General features: G+C 37.7%; 1 protein-coding gene and 1 long non-coding RNA gene across 4 annotated transcripts in view; one reads left to right on the forward strand and one right to left on the reverse strand.

The window, feature by feature from the left end:
* LOC106884339 (calcitonin gene-related peptide type 1 receptor) overlaps positions 1–18685 on the forward strand; it is a 107267-nt gene extending 88582 nt beyond the window's left edge. Inside the window, exons 12-13 of the mRNA XM_052969887.2 lie at positions 1996–2037; positions 17966–18685. Coding sequence (XP_052825847.2) covers positions 1996–2037; positions 17966–18274 — 351 coding nt within the window. The 3' untranslated portion in view covers positions 18275–18685. The remainder of the gene's footprint in view (positions 1–1995; positions 2038–17965) is intronic.
* LOC149134446 (uncharacterized) lies at positions 285–17651 on the reverse strand. Of its 3 annotated transcripts, none has more exons than XR_016242915.1 (2): positions 14720–17651; positions 285–1716 (listed from the first exon to the last, which is right to left on the reverse strand). It is a non-coding gene; the product is annotated as an uncharacterized LOC149134446 (long non-coding RNA). The 3 variants fall into 3 exon arrangements; XR_016242916.1 differs by lacking the exons at positions 285–1716; positions 14720–17651 and adding exons at positions 5935–7180; positions 12841–14662; XR_016242914.1 differs by lacking the exon at positions 285–1716 and adding an exon at positions 5941–7180 and having other exon boundaries at positions 14720–17649.
* Positions 18686–20749: the final 2064 nt, after the last annotated feature.

Below are 20749 nucleotides of genomic sequence, written 5' to 3' on the forward strand. Positions count from 1 at the left end.
CCCGCATATGTAATCCTGCCATTTATACACTGCTTAAGTTCAATTACTCCTTGGGTGAATTAGTAACGCAACAAAATAGCAAATGGCAACTATGAGGAGCTTAACACCACTTATGGTAATTTAAGCAAAATCAGTATTGGAAGTAAAACCAAACCCACAGTTTACGGTGATGTCACAATGCTAATTAACTCAGCAAGCGACACCGTTAAACTGTGGGGCTTTTCTGTAAGAATAACTTAGAGTTATTCATACCGGGAAAGTTTCTAACAGATCTGTCACCAGTTCTCTCAATTCAGTTAGACTCCTTAGCGGTCTGGTCAATGTATTTTTCCAGTTTCTGGAAAGTAGACACTGCTGTTGTTTAAGTCTATTTCTAGTTCAAAGTCAGAAAATATTGTTCAAAAGATTCCACATTGAAATAGGCACTATCTCTTGTTAATTCCTTACTCCACAAATATATTCCATTTTCCAGAAATAACATTTAACTTACAAGCACGGCATCGTTCTTCGTTACAAACATTGAAAATGTTTGTTCTTATCTTATAGAACATTTTGAAAGTCTTCAGTCATCTCACTGTACGAGGGGTGTCTGAAAAGTATTGAGCCTCAAAAAAGCAAAACAGGGTACAAGACTTCTGATGATTTATTTTTCAACATAGTCCCCTTCGATGGCTGAAAACTTTCTCCAGCGGTGCTGAAGCGCCATTATTCCGGCGTAGAAGAACTCTTTCATTTGGGACTCCAAGAAACTTCCTACAGCGTCTATGACGTCATTGTCACTGGCAAAATGGCGACCAGCCAGGGCTTTTTAATTTTTGGAAATACTCAGAGGGGGCTAAGTCTGGCGAATAAGGCGGATGGGGAACAAGTTAGTATCCACAATCACGAATTGTTGCCATGGCAACTACTGAGGTGAGGGCTGGAGCATTGTCGTGATGAAGAACTCCTGGTGAGCATTCCCGGCCTTTTTTCTTTGATTGTTTCTCGGAGGCGTTTCAGCAGCAGAGAATAATACAACCCTGTCACGGTGTGACCCTTTTCAAGGTAATCGATCAGCAAGACACCTTGAGAATCCCAAAAAACGGACGCCATGACCTTACCAGCTGAAGCAATGACCCTGGCCTTCTTTGGAGTAGGAGAAGATGTGTGCTTCCACTGCTTTGATTGTTCCTTGGTTTCAGGCTGGTAGTGATGGACCCAACTTTCGTCCATAGTAATGAAACGAGCAAGAAATTCTCTTCATCAGCTTCAAACAGTTCCACATTGCTCGTGGACAAAGTGCACCTGGTGCGTTTCTGTTCAGGAGTCAAAAGGTGAGGGACCCACCTTGCAGAAACCTTTGAGAACCCAAGTTCTTTCTGTCACAATGTTGTCTGCTCTTTCAGTTGAGATGCCCAGTCTCTCCGCTATCTGACGACATGATATTCGGCGATCTTGCATTATCATACCAGGAGCAAGGTCAAGGTTGTCCTTGGTGGTTGCAGTTGGAGAACACACTGATCTTGGATCATCTTCCACACTCTCTCTGCCACGCTTGAATTCATTTATCCAGCGTTTGACTGTTGCATATGAAGGAGCATTGTCTGTTAACGTTCTCACCATATCTTCATGGATTTCTAATGGAGTCATGCCTCCCAAATGAAAGTACTTTATGACAGCACGATACTCAGTTTTCTCCATTTTCCTTGAAAATTCGAAGCTTGTTTATTCAAAAATCTGCAACAAAAAAAAATTTAAATATCAGAATCATGAAAATGAGCAAGAATACTCCGAAAAGACTGTACTTACCAGAAAAAATTGTTTTAACTATATAGCAGCCCCGATTGTAGGTTAAGCTCAAAACTTTTCAGACACCCCTCGTAACGTCTTACGTGATATAACCCTAGCTATATTATGTGAACCTAAATTGTCGATTAAACCTAAAAATAAATTAATATCCTAATACCATACGCAAATATCTTGAGCAAATCACTTTTTTCTGTTTTTGCCTTTCAGGGATTAATTTTATCACTGCTATTCTGCTTTCTCCATGAACAGGTAAATATTTAATTTCAACTTTTTAAAACTTTTGGAATAGACAGGTAGACTTGATGTTTTGCGCAATCTTCTTCCTTCTTCATCTCGATTATCTTGTCTATCTTGTTCATCCATTTATGACCTATGAAATAAGTTCCACTAATATAGTATCAATTCAGTTCTTTCAGACTTCCAAAAATTTTCAATTCTTATTGCACGTACCACGTTACTGTACAATGTATTGAAACTGAGCCAGTGAGAGAGCCTCACTGGACTCATTCGGTTTAGTTATAGCACCTGCATCTCCCTTGAATCCCATCCTATTGTCTGAAAATGAAGGATATGTCGGACAATGTAGTTTTGAATATACAAAAACAAAAAATATATAATGATCATAATCTGGACGCTTTTGATCATAGGATTACTCCATCGCAAATTAAGCAGGTCTCTGATCAAATGAGAATGTAATGTTCAAATTGACCTCGTTCTCAGTTAAAAATAATTAATTAGTTGTCAGTTAGAGAAAGTTTTCCAGAAGGTTCCTTACTAATCCCATATATTAACATATATTAACCTTTTCTCGCATAACTTATTGTTATTTAATTGCAAATTTAGCATATTCAGTCGCATTGGTTTTATTTTAACGTAATTTCTATTCTATGGAATCAAAAGCGTCACCAATATGTGAATAGGATATGCTTGTGTTTGTATGTGTATATATGTATATGCATTTTTCTCTAATCAATATTGTGGGTCTGGGTATTTTAAAGAGCGTCTGTCCTTGGTATGCAATGTTGAATTGATACATCAGTATAGACTTATTGTGTTTAGTATTGTGCTAAATACACTATCGACTCTGTTAGTTCTTAAGTAGAATGTTTTACTGCCCAGAAAGTTCGTCTTTTTTTATTATTATAGATCTACAATAAGATGAATTGAAAACTTTCTCTGTTTTTCATTGTGCGGTATGATTTGATGTGCTTTCATATATTCTTTAGCCTTTCATTTTATAATATGTAATAAAGTTTAGTTTCTATTGTTTTTGAGCATACAATACCGATGGAAGAAGTGTGTGGACTGCAAGTTGCACTATGTTAAAAAATAAGCTTTATTTGGTCACATTTTATGAATATCTTGATCAACCTATGCACTTTTCAGCCGGCCCTTGTGTGTGTGTGTGTGTGTGTGTGTGTGTGTGTGTGTGTGCACGCGCGTACGTTTGTCTGTATTAGTGTGTTATTTTCTATCATTTTAATTTCATTTAAATTCTATGAGACTTTTAGATACGATGGAATATTCCTGGTTACGAATATAAAAATCTAACATGTTCCAAATATTTCTTTTGTTCTTTTGTACGAAAAACGAACAACTAAAAATTTTAGCGTCTACTTTTCCATGATTGCTTAGATCAAAGAAATTTCATTGAGGCAGATTTTCTATAGCCGAATACCCTTCCAGTTACTGTTTTGTGAGCTGGTATGATAGTGGGTTTAATGCGCGGACGAAGAGCAACAGCAGCAGGTTATCACCCTGAAAATGCCTTTTTGGTAGTGAATGCGATCCGACTCAATTTGCTCTTTATCACCCCTACGGAACAAAGTGGTTCGATAAAGTGCAAAGTGGCTGTGGGGCTTTTACTAACTGTAAAGCCTTGATAATCCAATTACGTGGTATACTTCCAAAAGCCTTCTGGTAATCCAGTCACACTAGGGCTTAGTTTCTGCTATTTTTTCCGTTTTTTTTTGTTTTTTTCATGGATCATTTTGTTTATTAGTAGCTGCTGTATACAGCTCCACACCTCCTTCTTTCCTCCAATTTGCTTGAGTGTTATAATATTGTAGATGGCACAATGATCCTGCAATAACAGATTGAGGCAGCCAGTGTGTAATTTATACATGATGTTGCGGACACAGGGCCGTAGCATGACTTTTAGAGGCTCTGCAACTTTTTGTCTTGAGGCCCCATCTCTTCAATCAAAATTCATAATCTGCGCACATTTTATTCATAGCTATATTTTACTTTATTCTATTTCACGTTATCCTGAAGAACATCTTTAAAAGTACAAGTTCAGTTTATTTAGGGCTGGAACTATCGTATGTTTAGGAAGGCCAACATTTAACAGGGTTAAATGGACTCGCAAATATCAGAAGACAAGCATTTCAAAATAATAACTGTGAAGTATAGTTGTCTCAGCTTTTGTATGCGAAGAAGTTTATTCAAGAACATTAAAATACGAACAATTTCCAGTGCTAAACAAAAGCAATATATTTCAAATTATATATTTTTGAAAAACAGACGTGAATGTTCTCAAAGACTTGATAACAGTTGAAAAAGCTTTTTTAAAAATTCTATATTTCACTGTTAGCTATTGCAATATTTCGATTGGATAGACAATTCTACAATTCAAACTCTAAAGACGAAATACCAAAGATGCAAAATAAGAAGAATTTCTTGCCTTCCTCTGAAATCACAAATTCAAGGGGAAAATAGTACCTTGCAAAATGACTGAGATATATATCAAAAGCTTAATCGTTTCGCAAGTTGTTTTCGTACCTTTAAGCTGTGTTGTCTTTGCATATTTGTTTGATCTTTCGTTAACTGCCTCTAATTCTGATTTACTGTCATCCAAATTTTAATTGTGGACCTGTTGAAACATATCACCCCAGATTACTGGTAAGGCGTCCAGAATTTTTTAGATATGAATTTCAGCTAAATTGTTAGTATGTTGTTTACTGCTAGATTTAGCTGATCGTTCTGTCTGTCCATCAGTGGAAGTGAGATGATTATCTTCACTGGCTGGTTTTATAGTACCAGCCTGCTTTGAATCAGACATTTCCATTTGATGTATCAATTTACATTTAATGATACGCTTTGCTTAAATATTTTGCGGATAAATCTAATTCTGGATGTTTGGAGTTCCACAATTTTTTTTAGCTTTTGCGTAAAACCCAACTATTGGGGGTCAGATTGTATAGATATTTCATATAAACCTTTGTTTAAAATCATAGGTTCATTGTATACAGCGACTGTAGACACGATTTGGTTGTAGAAGACATACGTTTAGCTATGATGTTTTTGTCTATTCACTGATATTTGTATTTGCTTTTGAAAATGGTCTTCTTTAAGTTTCGACAAAGTTTTGTCAGAATTAAATTAAATTTTTTTCACAGTTTGTGTAATCTGTTCTCTCAGAATGTTTTTAATTCTACAATTGTATTTAAAATTGTGTGCGTGTGTGCGTGCGTGCGTGCGTGCGTGTAACAGCGAATATATGCGTATTAGTTACTGTGATATATTGATACAGTGTTATAAAATAAGAGTTAAAGTAAGCTGTGTATGACTCTCCTGTGTGCATGTATACAATTTCCGTCCTAAACCTAAAGAGTCTAACAGCTCCTAATGACACAAAGTCTTATCAGAGATACCAATTCATCACGCATATCGCTAACAAAATACCTTTTTTGTATTGAGAATTGTTGATTTAAGTATTAGTTTACTCCCACTACACTAAAGCATTTAGAATCACAAATAATTTGTGTGTATGGCTCAGTGGAATAATAACCTTCCTATATTCATTAACATTTCTACACGTTTTGAAAATTGCATTTACATGTAACAGACTAAAGGATTATGGGTATGATAGTGTAACTCATATATCATTGTCATTATGAGCTGAATTAATACGCTGTTAACTCCCGGATAGTCACTCAGTTTTTTTTCCACTCGTAGTGTATTTCAGTAATCACTTTTGGGTTATATTTTGCACTGGAGATTTTTCTGTGGTTAAACGAGAGAGAGAGAGAGAGAGAGAGAGAGAGAGAGAGAGAGAGAGAGAGAGAGAGAGAGAGAGAGAGAGAGAGGAAAAGAAAGAAAGAAAGAAAGAAAGAAAGAAATAGAAAATAGAGACATGGTTGTGTGTGTGTGTGTGTGTGTGTGTGTGTGTGTGTGTGTGTGTGTGTGTGTGTGTGTGTGTGTGTGTGTGTGTGTGCGTGCGTGTGTGTGTGTGTGCGCGCGCGCGCGGGCACGAGCGTGATTCTACACAGGACGCCTAATGCCGTTCGCTCTGTAGTTGTACTTGGTATTCTGTCTACTGTGATGGCCCTTGTACATACATGGAAATCTCAGCAAGAAAACGTCAAAGCTGCATATTCATTGTAAGAGTCTGAGCCATGAAATATATATCTGCATGTCTAAGTTAGTTGTCTGAAATTCGTTCTCTGACTTCCAGATTTGTGGTTTACTGACAGAAAAATTCCTACTTCTGGCGTTTAAATTACCTATTTTTACTGTTAATCTGTGGTGAGGTATGATACGGGATTAATATTGTATTTATCTATAATGGGTACAAGTAGATCATGCAGTATATTATATGTTTGTGTAATATGGCTAACTGTAATACGTGTCGATTATCCAGTTGTGTCGCCTACCCATCTGACTTGTCGTTAGAACCTACAGCTAATGTCATTCTTAGCTCGCACGTCTACACGCGTCCGTCCACTCCCGCTCTTGAGGCCAAAAGGCTCAAATTGGTCTTAGTTCCGCCCACTTCCTCTTCCGGTAGAGCCTCTCAGATATTGACGTCACTGACCCTTTCCTTCCGGTTCAGATCATCCCCACACGCCACCTGATCTCAATGATCACTTTCTCACTTCACTTCATGTTGGAATTTGCCAATCACCTGGGCAGACGTCTCACTCGCTGTGATCTCCACAGTGATGGAGCACCGCTCGCTTCCTCTCCTCCACTTTCGTCGACCGATGAAGCAATAATTATGCAAACATCCAAGACATGATGCAGCATTCTATTCACAGAGACATTATTTCTAGACATAACAGCCGTTACTGTTTCTCTGTTCTACTGAGATGTGCAGCGTGCCGTTGGGGGATTGACCCAGACTTCATCTACCTTCACGAAGGCAGGCTCTCTCTCTCTCTCTCTCTCTCTCTCACACAAAGTTTTGTGATGCTGTACGTGGGAGTCGCCATTCATACCCGAATATCGCTCAGTATGGCACGGACTCCTCAGCCTGTCCTGATTGGGGTGGTATATTGTATCAAAATATTGCTTCCAGTAGTGAGATGCGCCATGCCCTTGACCATGCGATGGTGTCTTTCCACGATCCCATTTCCACTTGACCTGTATACTGCTCTGAAGAAGCGTGCGACTGAAACAAATAAAAGAATAAAAGAATGTGGGGGTGAGTGTACGATAGTGGTGATCAATGAGAACGAGTATTTAACATCACATTTAATGTCATGCATACTTCAAAATTAGCCAGCATTTCAATGAGAAATGCTAGTAATTCATCTCCATTTTGGAGAAGACTACGTGTGATTGTAAAATTACGAGAGACTTTACGAACTTCATTCGATGTTTGGTGGTATGGAATGAGATATAAGATGCACATATAAGGTGAGGTGACTTATACTGGGATTTCTTTAATTGTATGTTCATTAGATTTGTAAGTATTGGTTTCTGTGCACAATAAATTTGAGTTGTACTATACGTATACATCTACAGATACCCTTATATAATTTATACAACTTGCGTCACACGTCTACACATTTGCGTAATATGAATTCAATGATGACCATGGTGAACTTGTGGCACATAAAAGCGCTCGTGTTTATATCGCTGGCGAGCGATAATCATCCGTTACAGCCTCTGGAACTGCCAGATCACGTGATTTCGGCCTTCCTTGGCTTTATCAATGACACACGACCACAAATAGACATAGCAGCCGATTCCCCCGTCAGTGATATGTATAGAATCTCAGTGTTTATTCAGGTACTGGTGTCGCAAATAGCTAGTCGCAAATAGCCAGTCGCAAATAATTAATAGCGACAGAAGTAGTATTATTACCAAAAGGCAATATTTAGCTCCACTTGCACCAGTTGTTGTGCCAGAACAAGGTAGACTTTCTGTGTTATCTACAATATGAGAGTCCATACCAGAGGTTCTCCCGTGGTAAATAAATATCTCGTACATAAATAGGAACCACCTTATACATATTAAAAAGATAATATATTAAAGCATTTCAGGCATTAAAACATACTTGATGCTTTGCATTATATATTTTATAATCAATTTATAAAGCAAAACTACTGTCTTAGTGTACCAGATGGATCTTAGTATGAAATATTAAATGTATCAATACTCTGGACTAAGTAATCATTTTTGTCTTTTTTTATAAAGTTCTTTCTAAATATTAACAAGTAATGTTCGTTAACCGCTTCAACATGGCTGTCTGTTCGTACAGACTTTGCTGCAATTTTTTAACCCCAAGAGGACATCCCCTCTAACTGGTTAACGATGCACAGCTGCATCTGATATACTGCGAGCAGGGGAACGAACTTCTACCACCTTCTAGCGATGGGATCAGCACCAGCAAACTCCTACAACCTTCTAGCAAACGGACAGCCATGTTGAAGTGGCTACGAACATTACTTGTTAGTACAACCACTGTGTTGATCTCTTAGGGAGATTTTGAACTAGCATTTTTGCTTGTTTCTACATACTTTTATGCGTGAAATATTTCTTATTCTGAGAAAATTTATTCCATTAATTTTATATGTGTTTGTGTAAAAGTAAGAGCGACCGGGGAAATTGTGTGCCTGCACGCGTTCGTGTGCACACGCACACACACGTGTGTGTGTGTGTGTGTGTGTGTGTGTGTGTGTGTGTGTGTGTGTGTGTGTGTGTGTGTGTGTGCGCGCGTTTACATGTGTTCGTGTGTTTGTGTGTGCCGTATGTGCAATGATATTCTTGCTTCGCTTCGAAAATCAAACGCGAGAACAAGTTAGTTATTCTTGAAATGTGATAAAGAAGTCGATACAACTATTCCTATGCTTAATGTTTGAAATGGTATAAGTCAAACCATTTAAGAAACAGCTTGTAATAAATGACTATATGTTCATTGATAATGTTACAGAACACTGAACATCTCTCAGGCAGGCTGATGGAAGATAAGTTAAATGTAGTATACGTTTCAGTCTCATTTTATTTACGTCTGTTACATACCTTTGGAACATTGTTCTATATTTGTCTTAATATATTATTTTTTGTCTTCACAATCTAAACTAAAGCAAATGCACAAATATGGCATTTTCATTATTTAATATGTTAAAAATAATTCCTTAAATATTTCAACTTGTAATCAGTATAGATATAGTTTTTATATATTTTTTATACTTGTGTTGGATACAGGTGGATTCATACAATTGACATGGTCGTCACCATTGCTCTTTACGTGATTAGTCTTTATTGAATAACTCTATGTAACAAATGTTTTAATTTTTTTTATTTTTATGTTTATTTCTATTTTTATCTTATTTATTTATTTTTTGACTTTGGTCAGTAAGTGTTGTTTCCTATTTGCTTTCATTTAAAATCAAAGGAAATGACTACTATTCCCTTCAAAGTTTACTTTTGTGACCTAGATATCAATGTTTTGAAGTTGATCTATTTTATATTACATTTTAGACAGATTCAGCGCTGAGTTGCTGAAGCAGAAACAGCATTATAGCAAATATTCTGCTCAATACCGAAGATTTTCTTGTTAGTTGCCTGATATTAACCACTTCAGCATATCACTTAGTGGTTGACAATATGTGCATCTCTGATGATGAGCATTTTTTCTTATAAATCTACGTCTTGGACTGCATTACAATGCTTAGTATCACGCTTTTGCATTAAGAATTTAATTCTCACTAAGTTCTATAGATTAATGAAATATGTTAGAATATTTCATTGATTTATTCTTGTCTACCTTCTAAAGCCTAAAATTCTTTCCTTCTAAATGTTCGAAATGGCGGTAAGGAAGAAGTATCCTCACACCAGAAACTTGCCTTGAATGCTTGCAACAGAGTGGATCGGCTAAAAGTACATTTGACCTCAGAACGAAAAATGCTGACACAAATACTATAAGACAGTACGTCTGACGCTATAACAATTCTGCCAGTTCTCCAACCTAGACTGTGACTTTATCAATCCCTAAACGGAGAAAAGTAAAGTTGACCTCTGCGGCATCTAAAGTCAAAAAGCAGGTAGTTGGAATAAAAAAATGGCAAGATATTTTGTCCGACGCTCTGACTACTTCCATTCCGCTACTTAAGAATCATCATTCTCATCTTCTAAATATAGCTAGACGTTAACATTCACTGAATACGTAGTTATATTGCTTATCTCTAAAATATTTTGATACTGTTTACTATTATCACACCTGGTTTTTATCATTATATAATACATCAACTGTCATTTTCTTACGAAACCTTGCAAGAGCTTATCGTGAAGATTAACAATATCTTAGTAAAATTAATATTCGCTATCATGATATTTCATCTTAATTATCAAGTCGACATCCTAAAATTAATAATATACTCTTTTACTTGTTTCAGTCATTTGACTGCGGCCATGCTGGAGCACCGCCTTTAGTCGAGCAAATCGACCCTAGGACTTATTCTTTGTAAGCCTAGTACTTATTGTATCGGTCTCTTTTGCCGAACCGCTATGTTACGGGGACGAAAATACATCAGCATTGATTGTCAAGCGATGTTGAGGAGACAAACACAGACACACAAACATATACACACACATACATATATAGGGCGGGCTTCTTTCAGTTTCCGTCTACCAAATCCACTCACAAGGCTTTGGTAGCCCGAGGCTATAGTAGAAGACATTTGCCCAAGGTGCCACGCTGTGGGAATGAACCCGGAACCATGTGGTTGATAAGCAAGCTACTTTATTTCATAAATTGGCCATTAAGGCCTTACAAAGAGGGGACAAACAAGGACAGACAAACGTAAAGTAGCTGCGGGCTGGACACGGACATTAATGAGATGAGGATGATAACAAAAGGTGAATAAAAATGAGAGAGGCACCGACGCCCGCCGATCGATAACCCCTCGAAAACATTGTTCAATACAAATCCAATAAAAGTCAAAAATTCAATGGCAGTCCAATAACGTTCAATAAAAGTTCCTTTTAAAGATTTAATCTTCCTCATCCGGGCCTCCAAGCAATTGTCCCGTCGCCATCAGGAGATCTCGCAGTGACGCGCCCGAAAGAAAGTAAATAAAATCCTCTTTTTGACAGGTCTTTTCGACCTCCATGACTTCACTATGATTTAAGTCCTCCGCAGCCACCTGCGGAGGCCAACGTGGATGGTCTATACATTCCCAGTCGTAACGCTCACGGTCAAATAGATCAAATAGATCATCCAGACACTTAAGGTAACAGAAGATATACTCCGTTTCCTCATCATCGGAAGGGGCCGCAACCTGCTCTGTCGGTGACACAAATCCCACTGACAGAGCCTCCCGATCCGGTGGCACACTTCCCAACGGAGAGGCAACGGGTTCGGTCGGTGGCACGTCCGCCGACCGTCTCCCGTTTCTCTTTTTCTTTTTTTTCCTTTTACCGGTTGCGGGGGTCGGGGCATCTTTCGGCACACCCGAGGTGTCCTCCTTTCCCGCAACCTCTATTTCTCCTGGTAAGCAACCACCGTTGCTCGCCTTCCTCTTTCTATTCGTGGAGGCCACCGCCTCCACGACTTCCTCCGTCTCCCCCTCCAATGGTGGGGCGGAGGACTCATTCCCTTTTTCCCTCTGCTCCAGGGCCTTACCTCGGCCCTTGGGACAGTTCTTTTTCAAATGGCCGGATTCAAGGCACTTGTGACATTTAGGAGGGTGTCCCTCCAAAATCACTGGATACCTTGCCTGAGCCGTCCTTAAAAAGTCTGGAAACACCAGACTCGCAATCGACTGGGACCAAAGGGTCAACACCGCTTTTGACCCCTCCCAGTCAATTGCTGGAAAAATGTTTACATTGAGGAGCTTGGTTCCGGTGCCGCCCAGACCCCGGCGGAAAGAATCCTCTATCCACTCGGGCTTTATTCCAAGCGGCAACCCGCAGACCCAAGCCCTCGTTATTTTTTGTCCACAATATGTGGGCAGAAACAAAATTTCTTTGCCCTCAATGGGCCCACTCGCAAATTTGTGCGCTTCACTCGGGGAGTCAAAAAGCAACCACACGGTTGCATATTTGACTCCCCTTGAAATATATTTAAAGTTGGCATTAACATTCGTAAGTTCCTTTTCAATAATAGTTTGAGGAAAGACAGTGACGCTATCCAACACCTTTGAGTAGGTCCGGAGCGTCACCGTTCTTTCCTCCGTTTCTGTCAACCACTGCTTGGGTGGGCACAGTTCCCACTCCAAGACAGTGTTTCCCTTTTTTGCCATGCTTGCAAAAAAAAATGTTCAACAAAAAAGTTCAGAAAATAGTTCACAAACAAGTTCAACAAAAATGTCCACAAAAAACAGACTAAATACAAAAGAACAGAAGACAGAGCAGAGAAAAGGAAAGAAGGAAGACAGTTTAAGTCAAGGCAACACAATTCCGGCCACCAGCAATACCTATAGGTATTCCAATAAAGGTACTCCAAAATAAAAGTATTCCAATAAAGGTATTCCAATAACGGTAATCCAGGGCCACAGCAGCAAAATTTTCACAAGTTTTTCGGAGGCGAGATACGCCCACAAAAACAACAATTCTCGCACAGTGAGACACAAAAAGTTTTCTTCACTCAAAGTTGCTTTTTTTTGGGAGGGGGGGGGCTCAAAGTCAAAACAAAAATTTTCGCTACTGTGGGCAAGCGAACCCGCCTCCCACAAACAGCGAATACAAAATTTGTTCGTACAACGAACACACAAAAAAACTCGCCAAGGAAAGCGAAGATGCCACACCGCTGGACAACAATTTACTAAAAAAATAAATAGAAGCAATAAATTGCTGCCCAGCTGAGCAACAAAAACGACCTACCCGGGCGAATTCTTCAATTTTTCCTTCTATAGACAGAGCCGAAAACCATGTCTATCTTCGCTCACAGTAAGTAGCCAGTCTGGCGCACATGCGCAGTAAGCAAACCGGAAGTAAGCAAGCTACTTACCACACAGCCACTCCTGCGCCTATGCAAATATAGCAAAAATAGTAATACCGAAGAAAAGACAGATGAATATCTTCGGATATTCATGTTAGATATTTCTTTGAATAATATTTCTTATAATATCTGTAAATGAATAAGTCATCTAAGTGGGATGTAGAACTTAATTTGAGGCAAGTCGGACTCGATCCTCTGTTGACTTTAATTTATTTCATTTGCACTGCGCATGTTTTTGCTTTTTGTTTTTAATAGACATAACGATATACAGTACTATTTCACTCTGCTTAAGGAACCAATGTTTTCCCCTGAAATGTCGCCAGAACCGTGCAGCAAAACGCAAATAAACAGAAAGTCTCGATCGCAATTCCAGAAACTGGAACTTTTAAAGCACTTGGAAAAGGCATAAATGATTGAATACTCATTCTATTGTTCTTAATATATAAAGCATTTACGGGATTCCCGAAAAGAGGAACCAATGAGTCTCATTAACCAAGAAATAGTTCGATTCAAAACATGTCTTCGATTTTTGGTTGACGCAAGTTCAAGATTACTCAATAGTTGAGAATGAAATAAATAGCTGAAAGCACTTACACCAGTTTTATTTTGGTTTCTACTAAATTTGTTTCGGTGTTGAGATCCCTGAATACTGAATCAAATTTTTCAGAAATGAGATACAAGAAGAAGAAAAAAAGGAAAGAAAGAAAACAACAGTTATTCATTTCATTCTCGTTACTGACTTTCATTTTCTACCACTTACTTTCCTTCTGGGTTATTTACTTCTAAACCACCAAGATAGTGGTTCAGTTATGCTTTCGTGCTAAATAAAGTAATTAACAATAGTATGTGATTAGACAAACGAAAGCTTATATTTATGAACAACTATTATTAAAGTGGCTGTGTGGTAAGAAGATTGCTTCCCAGCCAAACGGTTCCGGGTTCAGTCCTACTGCATGGCTCCTTGGGCAAGTATCTTCGGCCCGACCAAAGCCTTGTGAGTTGATGTGGTAAAAAGAAGCTGAAAGAAACTCGTCGTATACATATATGTATATATATATATATATATGTGTGTGTGTGTGTCTTTGTGTTTGTCCCTCATTACCGCTTGACAACCGGTGTTGGTGTGTTTACGTCCCCGTAACTTAGCGGTTCGGCCAAACACACCGATAGAATAAGTACCAGGTTTAAAAAATAAGTACTGGTGTCGATTCATTCGATTACAAATTCAAGGCGGTGCCCCAGCATGGCCACAGTCTAACGACTGAAACAAATAAAAGATAAAAAATAAAAGATAAAGATATAATATATTCTTCGACCTTTACCAAAGAATTGTCTTACATCCAGTTCATATAAGTAATCTGGCACCAACAGTTTTGACACAATATTCTCAGGGGGTCTAAGACGGCGAGCTGGAAGAAACGTTAGCACGCCGGGCGAAATGCTTAGCGGTATTTCGTCTGCCGCTACGTTCTGAGTTCAAATTCCGCCGAGGTCGACTTTGCCTTTCATCCTTTCGGGGTCGATTAAATAGGTACCAGTTGAGTACCAGTACTAATCAATCTAATCAATTGGCCTCCTCCCCAAAAATTTCGGACCTGGTGCCTAGAGTAGAAAAGAATATTTTCATGCGTCTAATTTATATTTCCTTCGCATACATCACCTGTTGTCATTGTGTGATTATTAGAATAATAATTATTTGTTTCATTATCGATAAACTTATCTATTTTCAAAATGAATGCGAAGACTTTTATACATACTTACATTTGAAAGGTATTTGAAGATTAAGGTACTGATTTGTTTGTTTCCTCGTTTTATCTCGTAGAATCGATCTTCAAGCTGTCTTTTGCCTTGATATTCCAGCCATTCCATGTAGAGTGGTTTGTAAACCAGAGTTTGTGAAGCAAGTTCGATTTCTGTTTGAGACATTACTTTGCCTCCGTACGCTACATAAAAATAGAATGCTTTTGGTGCTGACTCAGCGACAGATTAATTATGTCGCAATGTCTTTCTTTATATATCAGTACATCGAGTTTGCACATGATTTCTGTTTAGAAATTTCTAGTGCAAATGTATTCCGCTATTTTACCCCAGTGCATCAAAAATAACACAAAGTATATGGTTTCAAATAAGGCACGAAAAGAATCTTCATGATTAAAAGTGACAAACACAAAATGTAGCATTTTTGATTCAGAGATTCGTATCGCTCAGGTCGTAGTTGGAACAATTGAGTATAAATAACTTCGAAATCTTTTTATGAATCTTAAACGGCAATAAAATGTCCCCCTATTTTTTTTTTTTTTTTTTGCACAACGAGTAAAAAAATGAATTTAAAAAATGATTTTATCTTTGGATACGCTCATACTACGTTTCATGCTACATTTGGACATGGTCAAATAGCGACGGGTCTTCTAGGTCTTACATAGATAGGATATTTATTAGAAAATTCGATAAAGAAATAGTTACGCGTCCACAATTCCACTTGGTCAGTTACACTGACCACAAGATGGTAACTTGTAAACTGCACCTAGATAAGATATATAGTAAGGGTTCCGGCTACTGGAAACTCAATAAGTCCCTTTTGGCGATTGAGGAGTACGGGAGCCGGATAAGTTACTAATACAGAGGGCGTTAACCGGTTCCATTATCAACAACAAATGGTGGTACACCCTCAAAGAGTCATTAAATTCGAGTCTATTAGATATAGCATAGAATTAGTGGCTTGAGGGCGTAGGAAAGAAAATGAATTAGTTTTGGAATCGATCTGGTACCGGACAAGGATTCTGGAATATTTTTCCTGTTTGTTTTTTACTTTATTTTTTAAAGGGGTCGGGTTCATTTTTAGTATTCTCGTTTGTGAGAGTAGTCAAGTTGATTTCAGATATTCTCATTTTAAAAATCATCTCTGGCTAATCGTTGAGAGGACGTTGGTGTTGTAGTCGAGTCATTTGATTCCCTGTTGCATTTGATGTGTGCTCGTTTCATGTGAGTCTTGTCGTTGTTTAAATTGTTGAAGGTATACCGCACCTAATTGTTGTATTACTGAATTGTTAAATTTATTGTTACCTGTGAATTTTTATTTTCTTCCCCATTTATGGATGAAGTTGTGAATAACAACATTATGGAAAGTCAACCAGTTCCAGCAGGCAGTCACGCTGCAGTAAGTGGGAATAATCTAACGGCAGATATCCTGCAAGTTAGAGAAATTCGGCTGAACGACACAAATTTTAAGAAATATAATGAATTGTTACGAAAGGAGGGAGACAGCCTGAGGCTGACGCGACCCAAGGAAATTATGGAAAAGAAAAATTGAAAAAAAGGACAGTAATATACAGGACACTGTCTGTTGCTGCAGAAAGAGTTGAAATAGCTGCAGAAGTGAGAGTCGAAGAATGCTTGAAAGAGATTAAAAGCTTAACTACGTACTACACCAGTGGAAAGAAATATGGCACAGTGGAGGTACGTTTCGCGAGTGAACAAGAAGCGATAAAGCACTCCACTGTGCCTTTGAGATCCACTGAGTGGGTACTACTACCAAGCTTCTGTGGCAAACGTGCAGCCAGAGTGAGAATTGGTAGAGTGCCCCCAGAAACTGACGAGGCGTGGCCGGTGGCAGCCATCCTCTATAATACATAAGAGGAAACAAAAATACTTACAATCACAAGAACTACGGAGGTAAACTGGGGGGATACGGCCTTGAGGTGACGGTCCACATCAGTTTGCCAGACCTTCATAAAATCAGAGAACTAATTATACCCGATGAAACGAAGTGAAGAGTCGTGGTGGAAGGAAGACCTCCCGTATGCTATGAATGTGGAATACAGGGACACATGAAAGCTAAGTGTCCCTAGAAACACGAAGCGGAGGGGATAGAGAAATAACAACAAGAAGAAGAGGTTTCAACCGTAGAAGAGCAAGGTATAAAAGAACAGTACACAATGGTGAAGAGGAAAAAGAGTAACGCGGACTCATCATCAAAAAGTCTTAGGAAGAAGAGAAAAGGAAATGGAGAGGAGACGCAGTGCGTGAAACAGGGAAAAGCGAACGAGCAGAGAAAAAAATGAAAGTAAGTGACGAAGTCGAAGAGCGAAAATAGAGACCGTTACCAACAACCAGCAAGGAGGAGAAAGTACAGAAGAAAAAGGAAGATGAAAGAGAAATGATAATAATAAAGAATACAGAGATAGAAATACCAGCAACAGTAGAAGAGATTGGTGAAGAAAATCAGAGAGAGACACCGAAAGGAAAACAATTAAGAAATGATACAATACACAAAAAAATGTAGAGATAGAAAAAAACATTGCGAAAATGAAGAATGTTATTAGAATTAAATTGTCAACTAACAAGAAAAATGGAGGTTTGAAAGTTGTTCTGCTGGAAAGAGAGAGAGAGGAGAAAAGTTGAAGGAATTGTTTGGTGAAAAGTTAGAAGTGACACCGGTACAGTATCGTTTTGATGAATTGCCGCCGGTGGTGGCATTCGAAGATTTAACGGAGTATTTGGTGTAAATGAGAGTAAGTGAGGAAATTTAAGAACTGAATAATTAATGACTTTGTGTAAATTTTAAAAGAAAAAGAGGAAAAATAGGAAAACCAACAGATACAAGACAGAATATTGAACTGTCACTAAAACGTTATATAAAAACAATAAAATGAAACTGCCTGCTTATGGGGGGGGGGGCAGGTAAGTGATTTCATCCTCATTTCTCATTGTATCCATAATTTCATACGATATGTGTTTTTATTGTATTGTTTTGTATGTCCTTGTACTGTCCCCTCTCTATAAGAGCCATGTGCTTAATAAAAGAAATAAGGACGATGGTGTTGTCTAGGCGGAGGTTTGCGCTCTCTGCTTGTTGTCTACTATTATCTCATAAATGCAATAATATATTGTTGTTCTTCCTAGAATAATGTTTTCTTTACAGAGATTATATGTTTTACCTCTTTTAACTAAACATAAAAACTATGTTTTATAATGTTTAACTAATGCATTGTCAACATTTCTATTCAGGTCCACATCAATATGAAACGAAAGATTAACCGTTATGTAATGCGACGCGACACAGTGAGTTTACGATCGAGCACCGGACACTATTCTTGCCATCGCCAGAATTCGGCACCAACGCAACATGTTCAGTGTCCAACATCTGATTTAGAGGAGTCGATTCAACTACAGTTATCAGATATCATTTCACACAACCAAGATAAACAATCAGAACATTCTACTGAACCGATGAAACAGTTCAGTATAAACTCAGACATTTCACAACTGAAATCTAACCAGCCGTGTGTTATGGCAGAAACAACGTTTACAACATAACGGATTTTTTTTCTTTTTCGATTGATTAATGTCTGCACGTGTGCATTATTTAGATACGTCACTATAAGCGTATAACTGTGTGCATAAGTTTTAAGAATTTATATTATTACATATTCATCTAACACACACACTTATATACATATAACATCATGTGTGTGTGCGCGCGTGTGTGTGTGACTATGTGTGTGCGCGTGCCTGTGTGTGTGTGTGTGTGTGTGTGTGTGTGTGTGTGTGTGTGTGTGTGTGTGTGTGTGTGTATGTATGTGAGTGTGTGTATTCCGCTTAGACATTGCGATGCTAATAACCTACATGGAACTCAACATGCATATGCTTCAGTATGAAACGTCAGTCGAGTACATAACGGTAAAAAGAAATTGGGAAGACAAAGGAAATAAACAATTATGAATTTCATTAGCTTACAGCTGTTTCTGCTATAAGATTAATGCACTCATAGCTGAGTGCTTGAGTACCACATTATAGCTTCATCGGAGCTTCAAACCTGAAGTGCAATCTATTTTGGAAAACTTTTACATTTATGTTTATACATAGCAAAATCATTATCAATGAAAAAACATACATGTATGTAGGAAACAAAATTCAGGAGATTGAGGGGGAAGCCCTGCTCATAATTAGAATATCATAAATGTGTACAAGCATAGGTATAAGACACATTTCTATAAGATGAGAAGACAGTAAAAAGAAATATCTCTCAGTAAAATATATATTTCTCCCTGTTTCCTTGTACACACACACACACACACACACACACACACACACACATATATATATATATATATATATATATATATATATATATATATATATATATATATATATATATATATATATATATATATATATATATATATATATGAACAATTGCAGCGTGGAAGGTGTTTATAAGCCATTTAAGAAACACACAAAAACCATTAGATTCACTTCAACATTTAAATTTAATTTGCCAAAATATTTTCGTCGCTTTGAGACCGCGATCTGTTCTCTGACAAAATTCCGTGCTGCATCTTCTTATCACCCCCTCCCCATTACTAATTCCCTTATTACTATCCAATGCATTTTCCACTTTGTAGATAAAGCCGGATGTATTGTTTCATCACACATGATAGTTTAGTAGGCCGACATGATATTAATTGATTTATCACCACTGACCAGAATTTATCACCACTGACCTGTTCACTGACAAAATTCCGTGCTGCACGGAATTTTGTCAGTGAACAGGTCGCGGTCTCAAAGCGACGAAAATATTTTGGCAAATTAAATTTAAATGTTGAATTTTCTTAAATGGCTTATAAATACCTTCCACGCTGCAATTGTTTTCGTTCCAACACACGATCTCAGATCAGGTCACCTGCTCTGATGCAAGTACATCTCCGTAATATATATATACATATATATATAAAGTAAACGGAAAATGGAGAAATGGAGATTTCTCCATTTTCTATTTACTTTAAATTTGATTCCTGACAAACTCATGTTTATCTTTGTCATTACCTGTAATCTATGAGCATAATATGCTTGCACATGTACTTCCAGGGTTAACATAGGTAATTATACCGGTAGTATAACGGATACTTTTATCCCTTAGACCGTTATTCCAGCCTCTAACTCTACTAACCTATATATATATATATATATATATTTATATAAAGGGCATTATTACAGAAAAAATAACAACGCCACACAGTGGACTTCTCAAAATAACCACATTTAGTACCTAATGCGGTGGTTATTTTGAGAAGTCCACTGTGTGGCGTTGTTATTTTTTCTGTAATAATGCCCTTTATATAAATATAAACGAATAATTATATTCTTGGGAATAGAAATTTCCCTTACGAATTTTTTTACACACTGGCTTCTTGACAAAAATCCTGTAAAAGAGTTTTATCCTTTTTTGAATTTATATATATATATATATATATATATATATATATATATATATATATATATATATCGTGGCACTCCATCGGTTGCGAGGACAAGGATCCCAGTTGATCCGATCAACGGAACAGCCTACTCGTGATATTAACGTGAGCACTCAACGGACACTTGTATCCTTCACGTAGTTCTCAGAGAGATTCGGCGTGACAGCGTGTGACAAGGCTGGCCCTTTCAAATACAGGTACAGCAGAAACAGGGAAAAAGAGTGGAAGAAAGTTGTAGTGAAAGAGTACAGAGTACAGTAAATATAAAATTTACTGTTAATAAAAGTCGGAGTGCGTTGCATACAGTTAACGTCCGGTTGTACACTCAGTATACGTATACGTTTTTTATCTGTCGTTGTTTATTTACAATGCAGTTTTTCCTTTATTATATATATATATATATATATATATATATATATATATATATATCCTAGGAAATATGGAGAGAGTGACAGATGTAGGATCTAAGACAATCAGAGAGAGAGAGAAAGAGAGCAGGGGAGAGAGAGAGAATAAAGGAGTTAAAAAAAGAGGT

Source organism: Octopus bimaculoides, chromosome 8 (genome assembly GCF_046866305.1).
Source record: "Octopus bimaculoides isolate indiv1 chromosome 8, ASM4686630v1, whole genome shotgun sequence".
In the NCBI taxonomy this organism is placed as follows: domain Eukaryota; kingdom Metazoa; phylum Mollusca; class Cephalopoda; order Octopoda; family Octopodidae; genus Octopus; species Octopus bimaculoides.